The 25,154-nt window shown below is 43.0% G+C and overlaps 1 protein-coding gene across 3 annotated transcripts in view; it reads right to left on the bottom strand.

Moving 5' to 3' along the window:
* The window catches only part of PARD3 (par-3 family cell polarity regulator), a 680,003-nt gene that overhangs the window by 557,298 nt on the left and 97,551 nt on the right, over positions 1-25,154 (bottom strand). For all 3 annotated transcript variants that reach the window (XM_063125521.1, XM_063125527.1, XM_063125514.1), the window contains exon 2: positions 17,120-17,221. In XM_063125521.1, coding sequence (XP_062981591.1) covers positions 17,120-17,221 — 102 coding nt within the window. The remainder of the gene's footprint in view (positions 1-17,119; positions 17,222-25,154) is intronic.

Consider the following 25,154-nt stretch of genomic DNA (forward strand, 5'->3'; position numbering starts at 1 on the left):
AGGATCACTGGAAAGTTTGAATTCAAATTTACACATTGTGATGAGAACCGCTACATTGTATTTCAACCAATATTTCCCATTGACCACTAGAGGTCATGCACAATCTGTGGCATTCATCCAAGTAATGTGCTGTACAATAATAAATACACACATGAATATGCAAAGTAACAAACCAGTGTCTCAGTCCTGAAGTTAAGCATCACGGCTGTGGCACGCAGAATGTCTTGATCTTGTGTATCTGCATACAACATCCTTTGCAAAGAAATCCATCATGTTACTATGCCTTGCAGGTGCTTTCTCACGGTAAAGCCTGCCATATACCTTAGAACAGAAGAAGGTAGACCAAAGTGCAGTTCAGTTAGTACCTGCAGGTTGCTGTGATTTTTCCTAAGAATGCTAAGTCGATCTTCATCTGCTCCTGCAAGTCCCTTCTTGAATCCTGAAGGAAGTCAGCTCACTTAGGCCTTAGGTAGTCCTGAGGTTTATCCCAGGGTCATCCCGGAGTCGTCCCTGCCTGCTCCCGGGATATCCTGTGTGTCATTTACATGAACAAGGATGACCCCGGGACAATCCCAGGATAAACCTTAGGTCTAGCTAAGGCCTGAGTCGGGTCACTTAATAGAACTTAGTGTAGATCCCAAGAGAATCTGCTGCTTTCTAAATGTAGTAAGCACACATACATAGTCCCACTGCCTGTGTTTTTTAAAATTCTCCAAAATGGAATAATAATAAGAAAAAAACAGCCTTTATTTTAGTGCATGAGCACACACATCATAATGCATCAAATGCCAAAGTACAAGGGCACATAGACGAGCATTCTGATAATCTTCTGTTCTTTGCTAAAGCCCACCAAATCAGCATCAACATTTTTACAGAATTAAGTAGCTACTTAGTGGTTATTAAGTATGTGGTCGTTTTTAGGTCATTTCACATGCAACAAACCCCACTCTAGTGCGATGGCATCACACGTCTGTGTAGGTAGAGCTAATATCCCATGCAATGGCTACCTGTACCTGCTTTTCCGTTTGCTCCTTTTCTCCAAAGAGTAAATGCCTGAGGGCAGAGCATTTATGTTTCCAGTTGTTTTTAAAGCATCTTTTACTGCATTTATTGTTCTTACCAAACCTGTGCCTAAGGGATAAAGTAAGGTAAAAATCTCAGCACAAGTGGAAGGAAATTGATCCCTCCAGAACTAGTGAAAGCTACTTCTGTCTCCTATTCATATTTATTTATAAGAACACTTCTATACTTCCTTTCAAACCTAACAAGAACCCACAAAGCAGTTTACAATATATTCAAAACCAATAGTCACTAAAAACAAGTTTGAACATTTAAACAAAACCAGAGACAGAGATTAAAACCAAAGCTCAACACCACAACAGAATACATTTAAGTTTCTGAAGCTGTTCTACTTCTAGTACTTAACAAAAAAAATGCAAAATGGAATTAGAATTAAAGTCACTGTGAGTATATCTCTCACACACACACCACCAAACACTAAACCTTCAAAATAATTTAGTTGTCTCACAAAAGGACATGCAAAGTGAGTCAGGAACTTCCAGACATTTCTCCCAGTAACAGCAGCAGTGCAAACCTGGAAGTAACAAACACAGTAGTTCCGATTGTGAAGTTTTAGGTGGTGGTACTTTCAGGTCCATTGGGATTAGAAGTGATCAGCAGAGGCATTGTCCAGCATCTGAATGCATGGATAGGCCAACAACAGATCTAGTTAGCGCACTGATCACCCACAACACTGGAAGTACTCTTAAAAAACAGATGTAACCTCTCATCCCCCACTTTCATAAGGTACTGAAATAAACACAAGCTATTCTCACACTAACTGGAAAAAATGCAACTCATTCCAAACCATGACTAAAAAATAGAAGCAAGCAAGACAACCGATTGGAGTGGCAGAAAGTGAAATCAATATTATTAAACAGCACCCAGTAAATTAAAATTTGTATTACCCTCATGCATGTGGGAACTGGGCCAAACAAACTTGTACCAACCTGCCTTTCCTTCACTTGTCTTTTACAGGTTTCCAAGGCAGCAGACTTGAAGCGGAGAGATTTAGCCTGCCTCTTAACTTTCACTGAATCCCTCCGGCGATCATAAGAAAATGATTTAGATTTCTTTTTCATTTTCAGTCTTGGTTTGTCGGCCATTTTAATCCTTCAAAGCCAACTCCAGGCCGTTGATAAGCCAAGCGTCACCACACAGATGCCAGTTTCCAGAAGCCTCCACTTTCTGGGCGTATGGACTTTCTTCTGCCTTACAGGAAAGCAGCCAGCCTAGTACAACAGGTTCCACATGAAAAGTATTTCTCGTGTGTCCAAACGGTCACACTATTTCTTCTAAGGATCACCGTCATTTGGGACATCACTACAGGAGAGTCTGCAATGTCAATCTAAAGCAGCAGCACCTATCCTGCTGAGCACACCAAAGGTGATGGAACAGTAGCTTAATGTAAGCCAAAAGGGTGTGGAAGTAGTGTCAGCACCAAAAGGGAGGAGGTGAAGCAGCCCAACTTAGGTTCAAAGCCATCTTTTTAACTCCTCCCTTGCAGAGACTCATTACACCAGCTGTGTTGTATCAATTGACAAGTTGAGGTTGTATTTCCACACACAAACTATCAGCATTTGCACTGAAGCCAAATTCCAGTTATGTGCTTCCACACTCATCCACACACTCCAAGATGATCTTTTGGTCCCTCTGTGAAAGCATGGACCTCCCCCACTGCAAATATGTTTATTTGTTTGTTTATTTATTATCCCACTATTTTTTCTCCTTAAAGAACCCAAGGCAGCATACATAATCCTCCTCCTCTCCATTTTTATTCTCATAGCAACAACCCTATGAGGTAGGTTGGGCTGTGAGTCTATGACTGGCCCAAAGTCACCCAGTGAGCTTCCATGGCTAAGTGGGGACTAGAACCCAGATCTCCTGACTCCCAGTCCAACACTCTAGCCCACTACACCACCCTGGCTCTCAGTGGAGAGGACTCTTTAACATGGGATAGAAGTCCATAGGTCTGCACTGTCCAGGTATTCTGGATACTGAATTAAGCAGCATCCAGTTGATAGACAAAACTAGATAGTCAACTATCAAACCCGTTCAGTATACTGCGATAACAATCATAACTCTTCAGTATACTGTGGTAGAGTATGAATCTTACAGTAAAGAAAATGGAATCTTGACATCAAATAAATATTTTTTTAAAAAGTAATAATGCTTCCTTTGAAAAAGAAAATGAGAAATAAAGTAGACACTTTTTTTCATGCAGCTGATTTATTTTTTCACAAGTCCAGTAGCACTGAAACATGTGAGCTAGCCAGGATTGCACTACCAAGCTGGCGTATGTGAAGTGCTAATACTTCCCCACGTGTGCTTGATGGTCTGACAAAAAGACAAGCCTCATGGCCCAAGGGGTCAGAGAAATTCTGGCAGCGTCAGGCTGGGAAGAATAAGGGCACATTTTTGTAACATGTGGCTTGCATAACAAACTAGCAGCATGCCCAATCATCAAAACTATGTTAATTAAATATAATTTGCATATAATGTATGAGACACATTTGTCTGCAGATTAAATGTATACTTTGGCACCAGCCCTCCAGGTTGTGGTATTTATGAGCCTCCAAGTCCCATCTATCTAGAACTTCATGTAAGCAGCAGCCTTAGACATGCCTTATATACCAAAAAGCTACCGGTATAAGCAGTTAGTTAACTGAAAGCCATTGTAAGCAGATGTAGACCCATGTTATCAAACTGAACGTAAGAAGAGCCATGCTGAATCAGACTGAGCGTTTGGTTCACACAGTGGCCAACCAGCTACCAATGGAAAATCCACAAAGCAGGACATGAGTGCAATATTACCCTCCTGCCTATGTACCCCAGCAACTGGAATATTGCCTAAAAAAACCTGGATGGCATGTTACCCAGCCAGATGATCCTCCCCTTTAATAAACATGGGTTTATTAAAGTAGTTTGAAGTGGCTTAAATGGAGCTCCATGCATACAGAGGAGCTTCACCATTCTGTTCTACGAGCAAGGGGATACTCTGTGTACACAACCGAGAGGCACTGTGCATTCAAGGAGCCTTCCCTTCATAGGACAGAAGTGCTCTTTCCCTACTTATTGCATGCACTAAGTCAGACAAGTTAATTGATTTTATTTTTTTAAGGAAAAAGGTAATTTTTTGTGAACTGGCCAGAGAGCTTCAGCTATTAGGCAGTATAGAAATGTAATAAATAAAAAAGGAACAGCAGGGATTCCGGTTGCGCCAGGTCAAGACTTTTCTCTTCTCCCGGGCAGATAACAACGTATGCTGAGTTTTTAACTGACCCCAGAATAGTTATTTTTAAATCTATATTGTCTATTTTTATGCTTTTGATGATTTATATTTGTTTGTAATGTTCACTGTTTTAAACCTTTGTAAACCACCCAGAGACCTTCTGGGTGTATAAATGTAATAAATAAATAAATCCAAAGAAAAATTGTGGCTAAAACAAGGAAGGACTCACGTCCATGCTCATCACTTGACTGTCCTTTGCCATCAAGCAATGTCTTTTGTGTATGTAGCAACCTCCAAAGACAGAGCTTTCATACCACGTCCCCTACCAACCTGCCTAGTCACTGAGGTCATCCGAGGTCTGCATTTTCTTGTGTGAGGGAATGAACATCACCACAATTGGCATAGAAATAAGTAGAACGTGGACTCTCCTTAAAAGTAGATCAGAATGGCCTTGCTACTTCAGATCAAAGGTCTATTTTCCCTATCGTTCTGTTTCTGTGAGTGGGCAGGGATGAAGAGGGGAAGGCATCATAAACTGGCAACAAAGAGGAGGAAAAATCCGGTGTTTTAAAAAAAGAGAGAAGAGAACTTTACGGTGCTCCTTGTTTTTCAGAGATGTCTCCTTCTTCAGGAGCTATAAATCAAACAAAAAATTGAAAGTAAGAATAGTCTCTTATAGAGACTATAGTCTCCTGGTGGAGTCCTATAGTCTTACAGAGACTATAGTCTCCTGGTGGAGTCCTGGTGGACTCCATCCTCCGATTGGAGTCCACCAGGGAAAGAGCCTTCAGTGTGGTGGCCCCCCTCCTATGGAATTCCCTGCCTCTGGAGGTCAGACAGGCACCAATGCTGTATTCCTTTTGGCACCTCCTGAAAATGTCATTATTCCAGGAAGCTTTTCCTTAATGACCAGCCGCGTTTCACGGTACATGTTGCTTCTTTTAAAATCTATTTTAAAGTGTTTTATTCTGGTTTTATTTTATTTTATCTTATACACTGCTCTGAAATTTTGAATGGGGAGCGGTACATAAATATTGTAAATAAATAAAATAGATAAACCACATCCAAAATGAAGAGTGTGCAATAGAAGGACATTCAAACATTTGACCATTGACCGATGCAATATATCAAGTAGGTGCAACTTGGCTCTAATACTTGTATTGATTAGGATACAGAGTCCAGTCCTCGGTGTCTTCATCAATACAAGAGTCACACACCATGCCCTGAGTTGGATCCAGGTTAAGTCATGCTTAAAGCAGAGCTAGTGAAGTCAGTGGGACTTACGTTAGTCATGACTTCCTTTTCCCATTGATTTCAATGCACCTACTCTAATCATCACGAGGTCTGGATACCAGCAATTACATTTTTAGCTGTACATCTAAGCTATATCGCCAACAAATACAGGTGTACCAAAGCTGGAAAGCATAGATACAGGAGAGGTGTGTGTTGTAGAAGCCATACTTATCAGAAAGCTGAAATTGGCTGCAGCTCCCTGATCATTATTATACTCTTAGTGGCATTCCAAGCTTCGCCTCTACGCAATGTGTGGGAAAGCCTTTTGACAGATCCATAGGGATAGCTGATCCAGTCCACTCCACAGCCTAACATCACTCAGAAGTGCACACAATTAATCATGTGGTCCAATGACTGTAAACGAGAACACAGAAGGCTTTTTAAAGGGCAACTAGCCTTGTCTTAAATAAAAAATGATCTGCCCTGATTTAGAGTTTTCCTCTGTGTGATCCAGTCCACATAAGACAAGAGTGAATGATTTATAGCCGAGGTGGCTTTAGTCATTACCGTAACCAAAACTATATGGGGGGTCAGAGCACCAAGGTGTAAATCTCACCGTTTCCATGGAACACACATGTGGAGTTAATAAGGCCCAGCAGGTGTCAAGAGAGCAAAAGGCTATGATTTGTTCACTCCCAAGTTTAAAGTATAACTGCATCATTCTCTCTTTACAAGATAAGGATTAATGATAGCACTGATGAATGAATGGGAACATGAGTCTGTGTGCTCATGTTACCATGGCCAGGATTTTCCATAGGAGATTGCCATTGGTTATGTACTATTCTTCTGATTTAAGATATGAGCTACCATATATCTCAATACATATCAATGGGATTCTTAATAATACTTGAGTATTATTTAGTGATTCCTGGAATTCTCTACCCAGAAGACTTAGGTGGAGCCCTCTCTATCTTCTCAAAATCTCTTTGCCAGAAAGCTCTTACTTAATATCTAGATCTTCACATCAAATAAAAACAAAGTAAAACAACAACAGTATTCTTCCATTAACACCCTTATCACTTCCCTCCTTCTCCTTCCCTCTGTTCTACCCACATTGTCTTTGGATCGTAATCTCTTTGGGGCTAGGATTTAATTGGTAAAATCCCAAATAGATCAATCACGTTACACAATTATATTAGTCAAAATGGGCCTGTACAGACAACACGCTAAGCCATGGTTAGACCACTAACCCTTTTGCAGCAAGTGGTTAGTGAATGTGTTTAAACCATGGTTGTATAGTCGCCATGGTTAGGAATGGTTCACATGACATGCTAAGCCATGATGTTTAGCTCAAAATGCCTAACCACGATGGCTTAGTGTGTCATCTGAACAGGGTCATTATTTAGCAAGCACGGGGTCTCCTCGCCGATGTTTAGAATCTGTCCCCGTAGGCAATGAAGGGATGTTTCCACACAAGTTCAAGCTCTGATGAACCACATACACACCAAAGGCAAAAAGTACAGAATTGCCGTGCGGTGAAAAAGGTGTGTTGCAGTAAACATTTCCCAACACTTCTAGGGGGCTCCTTTTAACTATGGTGGCAGAAACATGTGTGTGTGTGTGTGTGTGTGTGTGTGTGTGTGTGTGTGTGTTTGGCTTTTAAATCAAAAGAGAGCTAGTCAAAAACTTGGCACCCTGCATGTAACATCTGTTTAACAGACAGACTATAATAAACTGCTGATCCCCCTCCCCTGATAAATAGTTAGGATCGCACTACAATCTTTGATGCTTTCTCCCAAAATAAAAAATACAAATACAAATCTCATGGAGACTGGACAAATGCCAGATTTTATAATCTCAGATGTTTGTGTGTCATTAGTAATTACAATTACTACTGTTTCAAGCTCACACCACATACTAAACAAAAATAACTTAGAAACAGAATTCTTCCAGCACCCTTAATTACATAACCTTTGAAGAGACATAATAATTAATGTTTTTTACCTTGTTATCAGGTTGTATCGTGTGACAGCAAGCAGCGAAGCAATCAAAAAGCTACATTCCTGTAACCATAGTTAACTTAAAACTAACCTCAGTTTGTTCAGGTTTAGACAACATGACAAGCTACGATTAGCCTTAAATGGAAGTGAAAGTAGGGTGGCCAGACACAAAAGAGGACAAGGCTCCTGCACCTTTGAGGGTTGCATAGAAGAAGGAATTTCAGCGGATGTAGTTTGTCATGCAAGCGGCACCAGATGAAATTTCCTTTTCTACAGAACTTTCAAAGTAGAGGAGCCCTGTCCTCTTTTGCATCTGGCCACCCTCAGCGAAAGCTTCCAAACTCCTACTCTTACTCCTCACAGGACCACCAGAGGAAGAGAGATGCATGAACCTAAGGCATGCTGTGCCTCATCCTTCACAAATGCGAACGCAAACTAGTTGCATGTGTGCAAATGCAACCACTAGTTAATTCACCTGTTGAAATCTCTTTTTTACATCAGAAACATCAGTGGGTCTTGTTTATTCTGTTCCAAAGCAGTGTCATTTTAAAACTATTTTCACACAGCTTCAAATACCACCCTAAATGAAAACAGCTGTCGTACAACTATATTTTGCAGATCTCTTTTTCAATACAGTTAAGGCTGGTACACAGATGGTTCTAAAATGCTAGTCACTTGTATCTATGATAAAAGGATGACGGAGCACAGTAAAACCCTTCAGACTGGCTTCTATAAATTGAAAGAATGAGCTTCTATAGACTGCTGCTTGCTTCACCAATAGGATTGTTACTTTAGCCTCTGGGATTGTTGCCAGAAAATATTCCATATGGGTCTTTTGTACCATTGGGACCATAGCAGAGACTTTCATAGTGCATACATGCTCCACTTAAACATCACATAGCAGCATTTTTAGTGTAATGGGCATGTATGTCCTATGCAAAGTGAATGCAAGCGCACTACAGAACCATGTAGAGGAGGTCTGTCCCTAAACCAAAGGTGTATATAAGTGACTGGGTGCCATCCTACAGGGTAGGGCGACCATATGAAAAGGAGGACAGGGCTCCTGTATCTTTAACATTTGCATAGAAAAGGGAATTTCAGCAGGTGTCATTTGTATATATAGAGAACCTGGTGAAATTCCCTCTTCATCACAACAGTTCAAGCTGCAGGAGCTATACTAGAGTGACCAGATTTAAAAGAGGGCAGGGGACCTGCAGCTCTTTGTGAACCGACCAGAGAGCTTTTTGTGAACCGCCCAGAGAGCTCCGGCTATTGGGCGGTATAGAAATGTAATAAATAAATAAATAAATAGGAGGAGGGCTTTCTACTCTGTGGCACCCCGCTTGTGGAATGAGCTCCCCAGAGAGGTCCGCCTGGCGCCTACACTGTACTCCTTTCGTCGCCAGCTGAAGACCTTTTTATTCACTCAGTATTTTAACACTTAATTTTAACTTAAATTTAATTTTACTTTTTAACTCTGTATTTTAACCTTATACCAATTTTGCTGCGTGGTTTTATCCTGGTTGTGCTTTTTATATTGTATTTTGTATTTGTGCTTTTAACCTGTTGGTTGTTTTATTATGGTTTTAATTTTTGTGAACCACCCAGAGAGCTTCGGCTATTGGGCGGTATAAAAATGTAATAAATAAATAAATAAATAAAATTCTTTAGGGACTTCACAGAACTTACTTTTAGGAGAACTGCTAATATGGTGGGTGCAAATTCATCTTGCAGTATGGACTAAAGAAATAAAATGTTTGTTTGCTTTTCTACATGAAAGCAGTCCAGTCTAACTTGGAGTAAGTAGCATTCCCATTAAACTAGGAAGATGGCACCCATGATACACCAGTGCTTTGCAGCATAAGCAAATAAAGGGATAGATCTCTGCCCCAAGGGGTATACAATTTTACAGAATGACTGCTTTGTTCTGTTAACATGGGGTACTGCAAGTAAAGTAAACATGCTAAAATTAGATCACTCTCTAATTTGTAGAAATTAGATATAAATTACCACCCACCCACCCGTACAAATTAGCATAATTTGCATAGGAAAAGATTCTGGAAAACCCACATCACTACCTGGATAGGTAGGTGAACCTAATGGAAAGGGCACACTCATCACAAAATGTATGTTTAACAACATTCCCATTGCAACAGGCCATGGATACATTTGCTCTCCTGGTTTATTTACTAATATATTTATATCCCACCTTCCCAGGTGTTCTCCCTTCCAAGCACTGACCAGACCCAGACCTGCTTAGCTTCAGCATATATGCCTTGAGACATAGATGGCATGCCTCTCCCTTTTAAAAGCAACCTCAGGCTTAAAATGAGATGTTTTAGGGACAATTGGCACACACAACATGTGGCACTGTGACTCAGACTGCGAACAGAGGCTTCAGAAAAGGGGGTCAGCCATTCTTTGTTCACCTCAATCACTTGCCACTGATTGAGTTCAGCAGGACTAGCGTCAAGGGTCGTGGAAAATTAAAAGGAAAGAGAAGGGGGAAAAACCAATCAGGCCACCAATACATAAAATGCTCCAGACCCATCTCCATCTGCTTTACTGTACCTCCTTCAATCTGTCCCGCCGCCCTACACCTCCCAGCCCCCCCTAAGCTTTGGTTGTTTAAACCCTACATTTCCTATGGCCAGGCGAAGAAGAGCCAGACATTAATTAAAGGGATAAAGAGCCCTTGCAGAGCTTTAAAATGGAGTTTGCACATAAAGCAATTTGTTATCGCACTGGAAATTTCAGCAGCAATTTGATCACTTAACACAGCTCTGTGCTATGAATGTTTTATGAACTCCAGTTCAGCACTGATCTACTGAAATGAACTTCCTGCTTTCGCCACCCCCATTGTTCTCAAAACAAAACAAAACAAAACAAAAAGGCACAAGAATGGCTCCCTTTCTCGGTCTCTGAGATGGCAAGCCGAATGGCCAATAAGAAGATAGGCCCCTAATCTGGTTTGCAAGAGATGTGCCCGAGACGCCGTGGACAACCTCACAAATCAAGGGTGGCGGCACTGATGTTCATGCATGGAAATTGGGTCTAGACATCACCACTTTCCTGCACCTCCCATTCCCTTGGATTGCATCTCAGCACTCCGGAGTGCATAAATAAGAGATGAAGAGTTATGCAGGGGCAAAAATGCTGACTGAATATTAAGGAATGGGAAGCCAAGCAAGGGAGCAGATGCTTCTTCGCTGGAGAATAGACGACTGCAAAAGCAGTTAGTGTGGCTCCTATATGCAAAAATAAAAAGTGCGGAAATGAACAGCTGATAATAGCAACACAACAGACCACAAAGGGAGTTGTTACATTGACAAACAGAAAACACACTGATTCAGTATTAATGGATTTTAAGCACCGCATAGTGGTTTTAAATGTTCAAAGTCCATCACATGCATTCATTTGTTCCAATTTTTACAACAACCAAGTAAGCTAGGTGAGTACCACTGTCTCCATATTGCAGGTGGGAGGCTGAGAGAATGTGTGAGACTTGTCTAAGGGCATTTTGTGTAGCTGGCTTCACAAAACACACTAGCCCACCATGGGTTATTGCATCGTCTGGACGCTGCACGTTTTCCACAAGATAGATTAACGCATTGTGTGAACGCACTTGTGTTTCTGCAACGCGGGTTATTGTGTTGACTGAACACAGGGTTGCTTGTTAACCATGCAACGTGGTTTATTTTTCTTGAACAAGCCACTTTGAGAGCCCATGGCTTGCTGCTTTTTTCAGGGTAGTTAACAAGCCACACTGCATGTTAACAAGCCACAAGCAACCCTGCCGAAAAACCGCTGGTTCAGACAACGCAATAAACCACCCCTGCAGAAGGTGCGCTGCCTTCAGACAACATGATAACCCACGGTTCAACAACAGCCCACACAGGGTGAATTAGTGTGTTGTGTGAACCTAGCCAAGAGGCAAAGATGGAATTTGATTCACAGCCCAATCTCTGAGCACAGGGGTAGGCAACTTGGAGCCATCTGGATGTTTTGGACTACAACCTCCATAAGCCCAAGTCAGCAGAGCCAATTATCAGGGAGTTGTAGTCCAAAACCTCGAGGGTGCCAGGTTTCCTACCTTTGCCCTACGTTATGCCAGCTCATAATAAACCATTCAAAAGATTACTACCATTAAGCATTCATACCTACTTAGCATCCAACATTTTTTAAACCATGTTCAAGGCTGCAAAAGATGTCAAATCTCCAGGGTCCCAGGCAAGAATTCTTTCAAGCTTTACAGAGGAACAGAGGGAAGGGGGAGAGAGAGAGAGAGAGCTATGGCAAGAGAATAAAAAAAATAGATTGAGAATAAAAAATTAAATTTGAGGATAAAAGGTTAAACCTCTGTAGACTACGAGACATGAGCATAGAGACGGTACCCAAAAGACAAAGCTGCACAATTTGGCAGAGAGGGACACATCCTGACCTGTGTGGAGTGGACAGAAGCTTTGAACTCGCAAATGCTGTGAACATCAATATGCCAGTGGATCCATACCTTGGCACTCACCAGGTTCCCTGCTTCTCCTGATTTATTTGAACTTTTCTTAGAAAATAAAAAATGGTGGGTGGCCTTAGCCCAGTGATTATGCCTTCCATGAAATAGATGGCTGGGCACAAAACTGCGGGCTCAAGGGAATGGTTTTGTGTTTTGGAACTCAGAACTCACCTCTACTGTGTACTTAAGTTCCTGCACAAGTTAGTTTTCTTTTAAGCTCACTAGGGACCATGGGTAGTTTGTGACTGGCCACATCCACCACGGCCCCTTCATGACGGCCATTTTGTGAAAGCACCCATGACATGCTTTCGAAATTCCAAACGTGCACACCATCCCAAAAGGCTGAGGACCCTGGTGATGCTTGCACCAACACAAGAATGCACAATGTTGCTCCACTCTCAATTGGTCCATAGAGGTGCAAAACATCACACCTCTGGATGAGGTGGAGAAGGGCTTCATGCTTCATATTACTCAAGCATGTTTATGCTCTGCAGTGTGTGCCAAAGGAGAGGAGATTCATTTTACATTACATTACAGGTCCTTATAGCTGGGCAGCAACCTCAGTGTGCCTCCTGGCTCACTTCCACGAGAACGGCAGCTAACCAAGCCCTAAGAAATGTTCAATGAACCCATTTTGAATAATGTTTTCTGCCAATTAATGTTAGACAGAAAGTTAAGTCATTAGGCCTGAATTTTACTGGCTCCCTCTTGGATCCTTTTTTTTAATTGGCATTAATTGGCTATGTACCAAGCCTCCCATTAAAGAGGCAAATTTTAATGTGTGTGTGTGTGTGTGTATGATCAGGTGTCTGGAAACAAAGCCCTATGAGGAGAGGCTGAAAGAACTGGGCATGTTTAACTTTGAGAAGAGAAAACTGAGGGCTGACATTATAGAACTCTTCAAGTACTTGAAAGGTTGTCACACACAGGAGGGCCAGGATCTCTTTTCGGTCACCCCAGAGTGCAGGACACGGAATAATGGGCTCAAGTTACAGGAAGCCAGATTCCGGCTGGATATCAGGAAAAACTTCCTGACTGTTAGAGCAGTACGACAATGGAACCGATTACCAAGGGAGGTTGTGGGCTCTCCCACACTAGAGGCCTTCAAGAGGCAGCTATCTATCAGGAATGCTTTAAGGTAGATTCCTGCATTGAGCAGGGGGTTGGATCCAATGGTCTTATAGGCCCCTTCCAACTCTACTATTCTATGATTCTATGATGTATATGAATATCAGCCATTCCCTATTTAAATTCTTTAAGAACTCTCCAACGTATCATCTCAACCTGGTAACGTGTCATCCGAACCGGATAATGTTAATTTGTCAGTTACCTGCAGAACTTCACTTCTTGCCCTCAGATAACCTCCTCCACCAAAAGCAATTTAATGCATCTCTAAAACATCTTCCACAGTGAAGACTGGCTCAAAGAATCCATTCCGCTTCTCAGCAAACTCCCTCCCCTCCTTCAGCTATGCTCTCATCTCTCTTGCCTTACAATTCCACTGCTCCCCGATTGATTGTTCAACTCCTAGTGCATTTAAAGGTATTTTATTTCTTTCAATGTTCTTAGCAATAAGCTCTTTCGTTCTTTTTTTCCCCCCTTGATAGCTTGTATTATTATTTTTTGCCAGAATTTCTGTTCCTTTTTATTTCACTCTTTTGGACAGCACTTCTGCTTTTTACAGGAAGTGTTCTGGTCATTATGGCTTCCTTGATGCTGCTCCAGGGCAATTTCTTGGCCTGGCTTCCTCATCTGTGGTATATATTTTATCTGAGCTCCCTATTATAGTGGTTTCAAATAAACTTCAAGCATCTCGTGAAGCAGTACTATTCCCTCCAAACAGTTTTCAAGCTTATATTCAAGCTATAATCTGAACGCACTTAAAAATCTCCCTGAGAGCAAGAACCCTGATTAGGCAGTCTTCCTAACTAAAAGAAATCTCCTAAGCATGTTCCGTCAAATACTGGTCTTCAGAAAGGACTGAAAAGGAGTCTGTACATGCAGGGACACTGGGGTAGGGGAGCTTGCGCATATGTCCTGACCCTCATACTTAGCCCTCGTATGCGTAAGTCAACCATTTCTATAAGTCATTGTCCTTAGCTAGACCTAAGGATTATCCCAGGCAAATGGAGGGGTCGTCCCTGCCTGCTCCTGGGATCCCCTGTGTGTCATTTGGATGCACAGGGATGATCCCAGGACAATCCCGGGATATAGGCCTGGTCTAGCTATGGCCTTAGTTGAATAGCAGCTTATATTTGTGAATGAGGAAAGAAATGAGCAGTTGTTGTTGTTGTTGTTGTTGTTGTTTAAAAAACTTGGTTTTTAGATTTCATGTGTGTATGTAGCAGCCAGCACCAACCAGCAGAGGTGCCCAACCCATGGCCCACAGGCCACATGCAGTTCTCAGCCACTTCCAGTGTGGCCTGCGGAGCTGTGGGGCCACAGTTGTTTTCCTTCCTAGTGCTACCATGAGTAAGGGAAAGCCTGGGTTTACCCTTGCCAGTGCAGGGCTAATGGTAGTAAAGGAAACCCTTCTCTTATCTCTGATCTCTGCTGCTAGCACTAGCAAAGGAAAGTGCCATCTGGATGGTGGAGACAGTATGTCGTGTGTGTGTGTGTGTGTGTGTGTGTGTGTGTGTGTGTGTGTGAATGTGAATGTGTGTGTGTGTACATGGGGGGATGTGAATGAGTGTGCACATATGTGTGTATGTGGCCATGTGGTCCCCAGGATCTAAAAGGGTGTGCCCCCTGCAGTATAGCAACCATGGACAGGAACATAATATCCACAAACCTTAACATCAACTACCAGCCTCCTTCCAGCAGCTTATTACAAAAGGTTTGAACACCATTCGGCACTGTTGCCCCAGTGACCTTCCTCCATTTCCCTCATTTTGGCCTTATACTAGGTTAAATATGACCTTCAGCCCTTCTTCAGAAATCTAAACACAACCCGACCACTATCTGTGTTTCATCAACAGCTTATTGTGCTGCAGGGCCTCATAATAAAGTAGACAGTTTGTACCTTCAACTGTAGTTTAAACATGCATGTACAGAGAAAAACACTAATTTTCAAACAGTGTGGAAAAACCCCAACTTTCCCCCACCCCCATCTATCAGAGCCAGTGATTCAACAAAAGCAAGGCACAATTACCAGGAACTGTTTATACTGTAAAAGGTCAAGGTTCCTTTAGAACTGTATTTTGTCAGGAACAGCCAGACACAAACACTTCTGAACTTAATGGGTGACTGATAGCCCAAGAGAATGACCATCCGGGGAACTCCTCGAAGGTCAAGTGGGTGTAACATAATTTGAACCTGAGATAAAAATAATATTTTTAGGGTACAGTACCATATAATGTTCTGCAAGACATGGAACAATGCCTAAACATCTCTGGCACAAAATCTACTGCCTCACTACTGATTCCGTGACCAGCCTGTGAACTCTGTTATAAGGAAATGAGAATCCAGCTGTATCCATCACACAAAGCCAGACTGAAGGCTGCAGTGCTTTACTTCTATACTTTGTTATTTCAGTGACTGCATGCCCCCACCTTCTCCCTCAGGAAGGTTCAAGTTCACTCAAGTCACACATGGGTATGTCTTCCACTTTCAAGCTGTCATTATCTCCTGTCCATCCATACATGGAGAACAACTGCAACAGATTAACAGGACCAGACCTAAGGAGCCGTAAGTAACAAGTGCTGCACCTTGCCCATTCTTCTCTAGGAGCAGCAGGACAATGGCAAACCATTCTGAGCAGAGCATAAGGAGAAACATCCCATCATGGAAGTAAATGGGAAGCTGCCGCATGTATATTACTGGGACTTTTGCCTGCAGTTGCTTTTAAAGCAGACTTCCAAAACACAGCACCCGTAAGATGTATGAAGAATATAACAAGAACCATACTGGACCAGGCCAAGGGCCCAGCATGCTGTTCACACAGTGTCCAACCAGCTGTCCATGGGAAACTCACAAGTAGGAAATTATTTATTTATTTATTTAAAACATTTATATCCCGCCCTATATGAATAAGATCTCAGGGCGGCATACAGATAAAAGCATACAGTATAAAACAGTAAATATACAGCTAAAAACAAATTAAACATGAATGCAACAGCACCCTTTTGGTGGTGTTCTCCAGCAACTGGTGTACATAGCCATACCGCCCCTGATACTGGGGGGGTAGCATATAGCCATCACAACTGGTACCCTCATCTTCCATAAATGGACAACAACTCCTAACATCCCCAGCCAGCATGGCCAAGGAAAAGCCATCCTGAGCTTAGCATAAGGAGGAATTTCCCATCGTGGGAGGAAATAGGAAGCCTCCTGCATCTAAGGGATTGTGAGTTTTGTGTGCAGGAGCTTTCAAAGCAATCATTGGCTGTGATTACTGGGGATGATGGGAGTTGTAGTCAAAAGCATCTGGAGGGCATCAGGATGCGTGAAAGTTGCCTTAAACAAATTCTAAAAAGCACATGTTTTAAATACACTGCTTGAGAGCCTGAGTCAGCCCAGAGTACACAACACCAGGCAGAATTAACTATAGAGAGAGGTACTTTAACAACGTACAATTAAAACCATTCATGACAAGGGGAAGAAAAGGCCAAATATCAAAAGCAAGCCATAGTCTAAGTGGGTGTAGAAAGGTACACACTTGGCAAACACAAAGGACAAAAGCACCTTGAAGAAACAAGAAGCCAGCTCAGATTACCAATTCAATTCTTTCCAGCAGTACAATCGCTGTGGGTGTTTACAGTGTGCCTTACACACATCACCAACAACCCAGGCCTCTGTCACAGAGCTTTGTCAACCTAAGAAAAGAAAACAAAATATAGGGAACCGAGAGAGAGAGAGAGAGAGAGAGAGAGAGAGGAATTGTCCATGGCTGCCTGACAGGTTTCTCAGCCACCTACACAGACACAAAATGCTGCTGATACAACGGTGATGCTTGTTTAAGTGGCAATCAGGTGCCAGGAACCATGAGTCAGTGACAGGAAAATGTCAGTTTGCAGTTTCCAGCAGTGAAAACGACCAGAAGCTCATATACCAAAGAACTGCACTCTTCTGAGCATTTATACTCACTCTGTCTTTATCATCAGCTACATCACAGAGAATGTCATCACGGTCAAGGATTCCCCCATCACCATGTTCCAGACGATGCACCTGTATCCAGTAGTTTGGGTCCTGCACACACAGAAAGAAAATTGTCAGATATCACTAAGCAGAAATGTGTCCCATTGTTGGTGAGCCCACAGCAAGGATTGCCAATACTCCCTGCCTGTGAAAAGCCGGAGTATAAAGCTGCCTTCCAGAAGTTTGGACCATTAGTCTGTCTACATCACTCCTGCCTAGTCCAACTGGCATGGTTCTCCAATATCTGAGGCCAAAGTCTTTCCAGCCTATGATACCTGAGCTTCCGTAACTGGAAGTCAGTGCCAGCTCCAGATCTTTGAGGGATCTTGGGCAAGAGCGCCTCTCCCTATATATGCCTGCCCAAGATTTGAGGTCAGTTGGAACAGCCCTCCTCTGCATCCCATCAACAGAAGACATACACTATGGTGGGTCGTGGGAGAGGGCTTTCTCTGGTGTGGCACACCGGCTGTGGAATGCCCTCCCCTTGGAGGCCCGACTGGTGCGGGCACTGGTTTCATTTCAGTGCCAAGTTAGGACATGGCTTTTACTTCAATGGCTAAATTCACCCAGCCTGTACATAGTTTTACGGTTTTTAAATTCTGTACTGGTTTTAAATTCTGTACTGGTTTTAGTTTATTAATGGTTTAATTTGTTTTTAGTTTTGTATATTTATTGCTTTATATTGTTTGTATGATTTTATCTGTACGCCGCCCTGAGACCCTTGTGATATAGAGCAGGACACAAATGTCTTAATAAAATAAATAAAGCCCCCTCCATGGACCCCCTCCTTCAGTCAGCCTACCTTATCACCCACACTGTCCCCTGGTACTATTGCTCCCCATCCTCCTTCTCAACCTTTGCTTGCGAGACAGGCAGAGAGACGTGGAGCAAGTAGGCACCGGCACCTACTGCTGCTCCTTCTCACCATCTCCGCTGTCTAAGCCAGAGCGGGTGGCAGGTAAAAAAAAGAAAGCAAGCAAGATGAAGCAGGTTGCCATGATGAAGAAAAGGAGAAAGTCTAGGGTCTTTTGTCAGTGGGCCCCTGCTGTGGGTTAGGCCATTGGGAAGTGCCCAACCATGCCTACCCTTGCTGGAGGGATTGAATCTCAACCTTGTGTGTTTAATTCTTGTGCTCTACCATGGAGTCATGAGACCTTTAACTAAGAGGTAATCACAAGTAGCCCATAAAGGGAGGGGGGTTCCTTTCCTGCTCCCTAAATAGCACTTCCCTTGGAAGAGAAGGAGACATTAATGGAGATTAGCTAGACCTGAGGTTTATCCCAGGATCATCCCAGGGTCATCCCTGCCTGCTCCCGGGATCCCCTGTGTGTCATTTACATGAACAGGGATGATCCCGGGACGATCCCGGGATAAACCTTAGGTCTAGCTAAGGCCATAGTCATGATAAAGAGGTTTTCACTATCACTGTAATCCAAAGGAGAAGTCTGCATGATTGCAAGGGAACATCGCACATAGAGGGGCTCTCTCACCCACAGCTTGGGGAAACAAAGCCTTTAAATCTCACCAGCCGCTTGCCTTGTAGACTGTGGGGGAAATGACAAGGAGACTGTGGCTACACAAATGACTCCCTTGCATATAAACATCCCCTTTGGATTGCAACCTAGGAGCAGGAGTTTGAAGCCGAGGCAGAAGGACAGGGACCTAGTTGCAGGGGTTGAAACGCAGGAGTGACACGATCTTTGTGACTCAGAGCAAATCAGAAAGATGACCTTGGTTAATAGCGACATTTCAAAACCACCCTAGCAAGTGAAAACATGGCTGGAGAAACGGCAAAGAGACAGAAGGTTATAGCAATCCGAAAGAAGACGAGAAGAATGCTATTTTGAGATGCATTCATAAAAGTATAGCTTCCAAATCATGTGAGATACTGGTTCCCCTCTATTCAGCACTGGTTAGGCCTCATCTTGACTACTGTGTCCAGTTCTGGGAACCACACTTCAAGAAGGATGTAGACAAACTGGAGGGGGTTCAGGGGAGGGCAACGAGGATGATCAGGGCTCTGGAAACAAAGCCTTATGAGGAGAGACTGAAAGAATTGGGCATGTTTAGCCTTGCGAAGAGAAGGCTGAGGGGAGACATGTTGGCACTCTTCAAACAAGGCGTGTGCAGCTCATTTCATTAGGGTGTGCACCTAAGGCCCCAATTGGAGTGGAGGGGGGAAGCACAGTATACCTTCCACACTGCACAGCTGCTGCATTCCTGATGCTAGAGTAATAATATTTTAAAAAAAATATTTCACACATGTGCCAAGTTTCACATTTTAAACCCACTTAAGGTACAATCCTATGCATGTTGGGAAAGCAAAAAGTCGTGCAACTCTCAGCATGCTCCAGCCAGCCACACCGGCTAGGGGATTCTTGGAGTTGTAAGATTTTTTTTCTGTCTAAACATGCATAGGATTGTGCCTTTACCTTAGCATGTCACAGTAGCCTAACTAAATAAAATAGGATTTCCTTCTGCTGCCCTGATGCTGAACACACTTATTTAGGAGTAAGCACCATTTTGTTATAGGAAAGGATAATATGTGTATTAATTAAAATTTAAAACAAGTATCTGTCACTATGTACAGAGTTTGCTCATGGAAAACCTAGCTGGTTCACTGTTATGATTATTTGATTGGGACTGAAATGCAGTTACACATGACTGGAGGAGAGTCACTCTACGGGTGTTTAGGGACACTAATCACTGCTGTACTTAACAGAGAATTTAAATGTGGGTGAAAAAGCCCACAGTTGTCTATTCTATTTCTGCAATGGCTTCATCTTTATCCCCTTCTCCTGCCTTTTCTTGAGCCTCTTTATCAGGCTGAAATTCTATGCACATTTACCTCAGAGTAAGTCCTATTTTCCTCAGTGGAGCTTTCTTCTGAGTAGACATACTTCGGATTGTACTGCAGCTCAGTTTTTAATGTGGCAGAAGATACACACACACACACACACACACACACACACACACACACCATATCTAAGAAAATATCAGCTTACTTGTTACTGCATCATATTTACTTGAAAAAGGGGGGGGGGCTGAACACCCTAAAATAAGCTGGAGCATTATTTTAGCACTTCTGCACTGTTGCAAACCTGAAGCTAGATGCAGAAAGACATTGAAGAATCCTCTTCAGCCAGGAAAGGCCTGGGGCACTGCAATTCTTTCCCACCTTCTTGCGGCAGAGGAAACACCTCCAGCAAGACAGAGAAGAGGAGATACACAACGTCCCCCTCTCTGTTTCAGGTTTCCTCCTGCTCCTGCTGCTTCCTCCTTGTGCTCCAACTATCACAAGAGGTCCAGCTAGCTCTTGTGAGCTCCGTGTGTGGCTGGGGCACAAGGAAAGAGCTGCCAGGCAGGGAAGAGCAAGGGGGCAGCAAGAGAGAGAGTGGCTGGCTGACCGAGCAGGTTGGCAGCAGCAACTCCAGCCCTCGCCTGCAAATAAAATTATTGGCCTTCCTGGAAGGGTCAGGGTGGGGAGAGCAGTAGAATTCACCGCTCTTCCTGTCCTCCTTAAAAGCCCTGATTTGAATGGAGGGCATAGGAAAGCAGAGGCAGCCCCAAATGTTAGGGTGTGCCTGGGCACAGTTGGCACACCCCTTGCGCACACCAGTGTCTTCAAATACTTGAAAGGTTGTCACACACAGGAGGGCCAGGATCTCATCTCGATCATACCAGAATGCAGGACACAGAATAACAGGCTCAAGTTACAGGACGCCAGATTCTGGCTGGACATCAGAAAAAACTTCCTGACTGTTAGAGCAGTCTGACAATGGGACCAATTACTAAGGGAGGTAGTGGACTCTCCCACACTAGAGGCCTTCAAGATGCAGCTGGTCAACCATATGTGTGGTATGCGTTAATGTGGATTCCTGCATTGAGTAGGGGGTTGGACTTGAGGGCCTAATAGGCCCCTTCCAACTCTACTATTCTAGGATTCTAAGTGGCCAAAGAGCATGGACAGGGAATTCAGGAGTAGGACAGAGAACTATGTCTTCCCTATAGGTTGCAGTTCATTAATTCCAAGCATGCTTTGTTTACTCTAGCCAGATGAATCAGAAGGCAAACTCTTGGAGAGCGCAGGTGGTATGGAGCCAAGGGCATTGTTAGACTATAGCAAATAAGCAACTAAAACATTCTTGTACAGTTAATCACAAATCTGTTATGCTTGGAGCCAAAATTACAACATGTATCGCAAAAGCTTTTGACTGATCTAAATCAGGGATAGGTAGAAAATACTTTGTTTTTTTAAATACAGAGGAAGCTTTTGAAGTTGCTAGGTCAGTTAAGGTTTCAGGAGGCATAATCTCCAAGCACATGAATCCAGGAATGTTTTCAACAACTAATCAACATTCACCTCCAACTTTCTTAGAACAGATTTTTTTTTTTTTTTTTTTTTGGCTATGCCATGCACCAACCATCCATCCCTTTTGCCAGTTTTACTTTTTTATCCTTTGGCAGTAAGATTGTAACCACATTAAACTACTAACATGACATGTGTAGTAGTATATTTACTTGGAAGTAAGTCCTCATTTCAGCTGCACTTCTTTGCAGTTATGATTTGCTGAGGATTGCTGTCTAGGGCTGTGTCAGGTATAGGTTCAGCAAGTTGTAGGTACACTTAATTAGAACTAGTTTGAAATGTCAGCATCTGAGCAGCACTGCTCAGCCCACCAAGATAATGCTACAATCTGAGTAACTCCTTCAACAAAGGGCCCCCACCTTTCTAACTACTCTATCAATTTCCCACAGAAGTCTTACAGCTCCAAAGGCAAGGGAGGGGGGGAATGGAACTACTCTCTTCTATCCTTCCCCTAGGAACCTGGACAGAGACGAGCCTGCTCAGATTCTGACATTCCAAACTAGTTCTAATTAAATCTACCCGGACCTACCCGGACCTTAAGATCATCTACAGGGGCCCTTCTCCGTGAGCCCCTGCCAAAGGAAGTGAGGCAGGTGGCTACTAGGAGGAGGGCTTTCTCCGCTGTGGCACCCTGGTTGTGGAATGAGCTCCCCAGAGAGGTCCGCCTGGCGCCTACACTGTACTCCTTTCGTCGCCAGCTGAAGACCTTTTTATTCACTCAGTATTTTAAGCTCTCTGAGCAGATTACAAAATATGAAAACAATAAAGCAGTATACAAAATGTAAAAACATCAAAACATACGACTGACAATATAAACAAAGACAACATACATCTAAAAATCAGCTCTAACAAAATCAGCTCTAACAGATCCGGAATCAATTAAAATCTCATCACATGCTGCTAAATGCATGGGAAAAGAGAAAAGTCTTGATCTGGCGCCAAAAAGAAAGCAATGTTGGCGCTAGGCAGGCCTCATCGGGGAGATCATTCCACAATGGGGGTGGCAGGCCACCACCAGGAAGGCCCTTGTAGCCATCTTCTGAGCTTCCCTCAGAGTAGGCACCCGCAGGAGGACCTTAGATGTTGAGCGTAGGGTAGGTTTGTGTTGGGAGAGGCATTCCATCAGGTCTTGTGATTCCAAGCCAAGTAATGTGTGTAATACACAGCTGATTAGCTTTTAAGGTGAAAAAATGGTCAAAGGGAAAGAGGGAAACAGCTGAAGAAGACAAATCCCAACCAATTATCCTGCCCTTCTATTACTAACAATGAACGATTTTAAACTGAGAAAGGAAAAGGTAGCTCAGGAATCAACAGTAATAACCAAAATATTTATAATATTCTTCTTTTTTTCTTTGAAGTCACTCAAGTTTTGCATATTCCACCCCATCCTTCTTTTTTCAACAAAAGACACATATTGAATATTTCTTTATTCTCCTCATCTGTATTAACTGGTATATAGATTGCTTTGCTGGTACACTCCCTGCCTTTGCTGTGTAAAAAAACCCAAAAAAAGAAAAGGGAAAAAAAGCTTGCAAGGTACTTAACGTATAATACAATCTAGGTGGTACTAAGTGCATACTTTCCCTTCCCAATCACATCACCGTTGGCAGCGCAACTATTAAAAATAAGTCCGTGCTTTAATTTCACACTCACAAAGAAAACAGAGTTCAAAACAAAACTATCTTCCTTCAATCTCGTTAGCTGAGGCAAGGTTGTTCTACCCCTTCAGAGCTCATGGATTGCGTAAAAGTTCATATTTATAGCAACCCTTCCAATCTGTTTACATCTTGAAAGAGTGGCATGAAACTACAGGAGACGAAGCAAGGGTGAGAGCCATGTTGAGTTCTACTCTCTTTAATTTTGCTAAAATTCTTTAACCCTCCCAAGTCATGAAAAACTAATTTAGCACCCACATAGAAAATCAGAAAAGTGTATCAAAGACATGTGGGGTTTTGTGGTTGTTGTTGTTTTAAAAAATGTTTTGCAGTACCTTATTAAGGTGAACAGATTTATTGTGTCATGAACTTTCATGGACTAGAGCTCACTTCACCAAATATATATTTTATATGGGGAAATGAAGAGCTGGGGGAAAGCATTGCTAAATCCTAGGCCCTCCAAATGTTTTGGACTACAATTCCCATCAACCCCAACCTGCATGTCTAGTGTAGACATGCCCTCTGTCCCTGGCACCATATTCCATAAGGATCTCCATAAAATGGACGCTGACAATTTCCTCTATGTCTGCATTGACTCTCTTGGGCATTTACCCAAAAAGTTTCCATCTAATTCTTGGTCCCAGCCCTGATGGGACACACACTTCAGCTTCCTCTGTGCTTAACGCTTATTACACTGGAAGGATAAATGTTCACTTCCCATAATGCAACGGACTGAAGACTTAACAATGCTATCGACATTTGAATCACTGGTATATAGATACCACTTGTGAGTGGATAAATTCATGGACATTTGGTCTGCTTTTCTTGAAACCTATGCATAACTTTCTCCCTTTTTTTTAATGAATGGTGTATCTGATGGTGGGGAAAGAGGACATTCCTATGCATGTAATGTTTGTTCTTTTTGCTTCCACAGTTTGTTTTCAGTTGTTTTGTTAAATTCACAATAATGAAAATGAAAATGAAAAAGCAAATTGCTCTGTGCTCACCTGCCTATATATGGGCCAGTGGTGATGCCTCCACTGGAACCTATATTTAAAGATTAATAGCAATCTTTTTTAGTCTTGTTAGTCATTGTTGACTTGGGGGGCAGGGGAGAGAAAACTATGTCAAAGTATCTCTTTTTCCCTCAATGTCAGCTCCCTCCTTATCATATTACACAATCATGCAGTGCTAGGAAGAACGGCAAGACAGGAATCTCCACTTGGGTGGACCACAGTGTCACCCATTAAACCTGGGAGTCACACCCAAAGAGGTGATGATTACTCTGTTGTACAATCTGCCTCAACTGCTATAAACAAATCCAAGGGAGCATAATAGGAAGAGGACCCCATCAAGATGGTAGTCTCTGTACTTGCAACGAGTTGTTCATGGTTTTGAGGACTCTTGGTTAAGACACCCTCCATGGTCTTCCTCCCTCACTGAGGCCTTAGCTAGACCTACCTGATTAACACAAGATCCCTCCTCCGTTTACACGTAAGATGCGACGGCCTCAGGAAGAGAGCCGTTGCGCCCGCCATTTTTTTATTTTCTTAAAGCGACAGCAGCGCACGAACGCTCGTGCACTGAAGGTAAGTGGTTTTTTTATTATTTAATTTGGTTTCCCTGCTCCCCCCACCCTAACCCCAATGGGTGCAGTGCTCCTGAGGAGTGCTGTGCCCCATGCGCAGCTCCCTGCTCTGCATGAGGAATTGCGCGGAGCGGGGTCAAGCCACGGAAACGGGCCAGACGTTCCGCAGTCTCGGGTTCAGCCCAGGACTGCGGAAAAAGTGGGCCCAAAGGGGAGGGCTCTATCCCGGGGCAGGGGATGATCCCTCCCTGATCCCTGGATCCCCTGTGCGTCATGTGGACACACAGGGACGACCCCGGGGTTTGCCCCGGGATATAGGCTGGTCTAGCTAAGGCCTGAGTCTATCTTCTCACCACCACTGCCACCAGCAGC

Source organism: Elgaria multicarinata, chromosome 1 (assembly GCF_023053635.1).
Source record: "Elgaria multicarinata webbii isolate HBS135686 ecotype San Diego chromosome 1, rElgMul1.1.pri, whole genome shotgun sequence".
Lineage (NCBI taxonomy): Eukaryota > Metazoa > Chordata > Lepidosauria > Squamata > Anguidae > Elgaria > Elgaria multicarinata.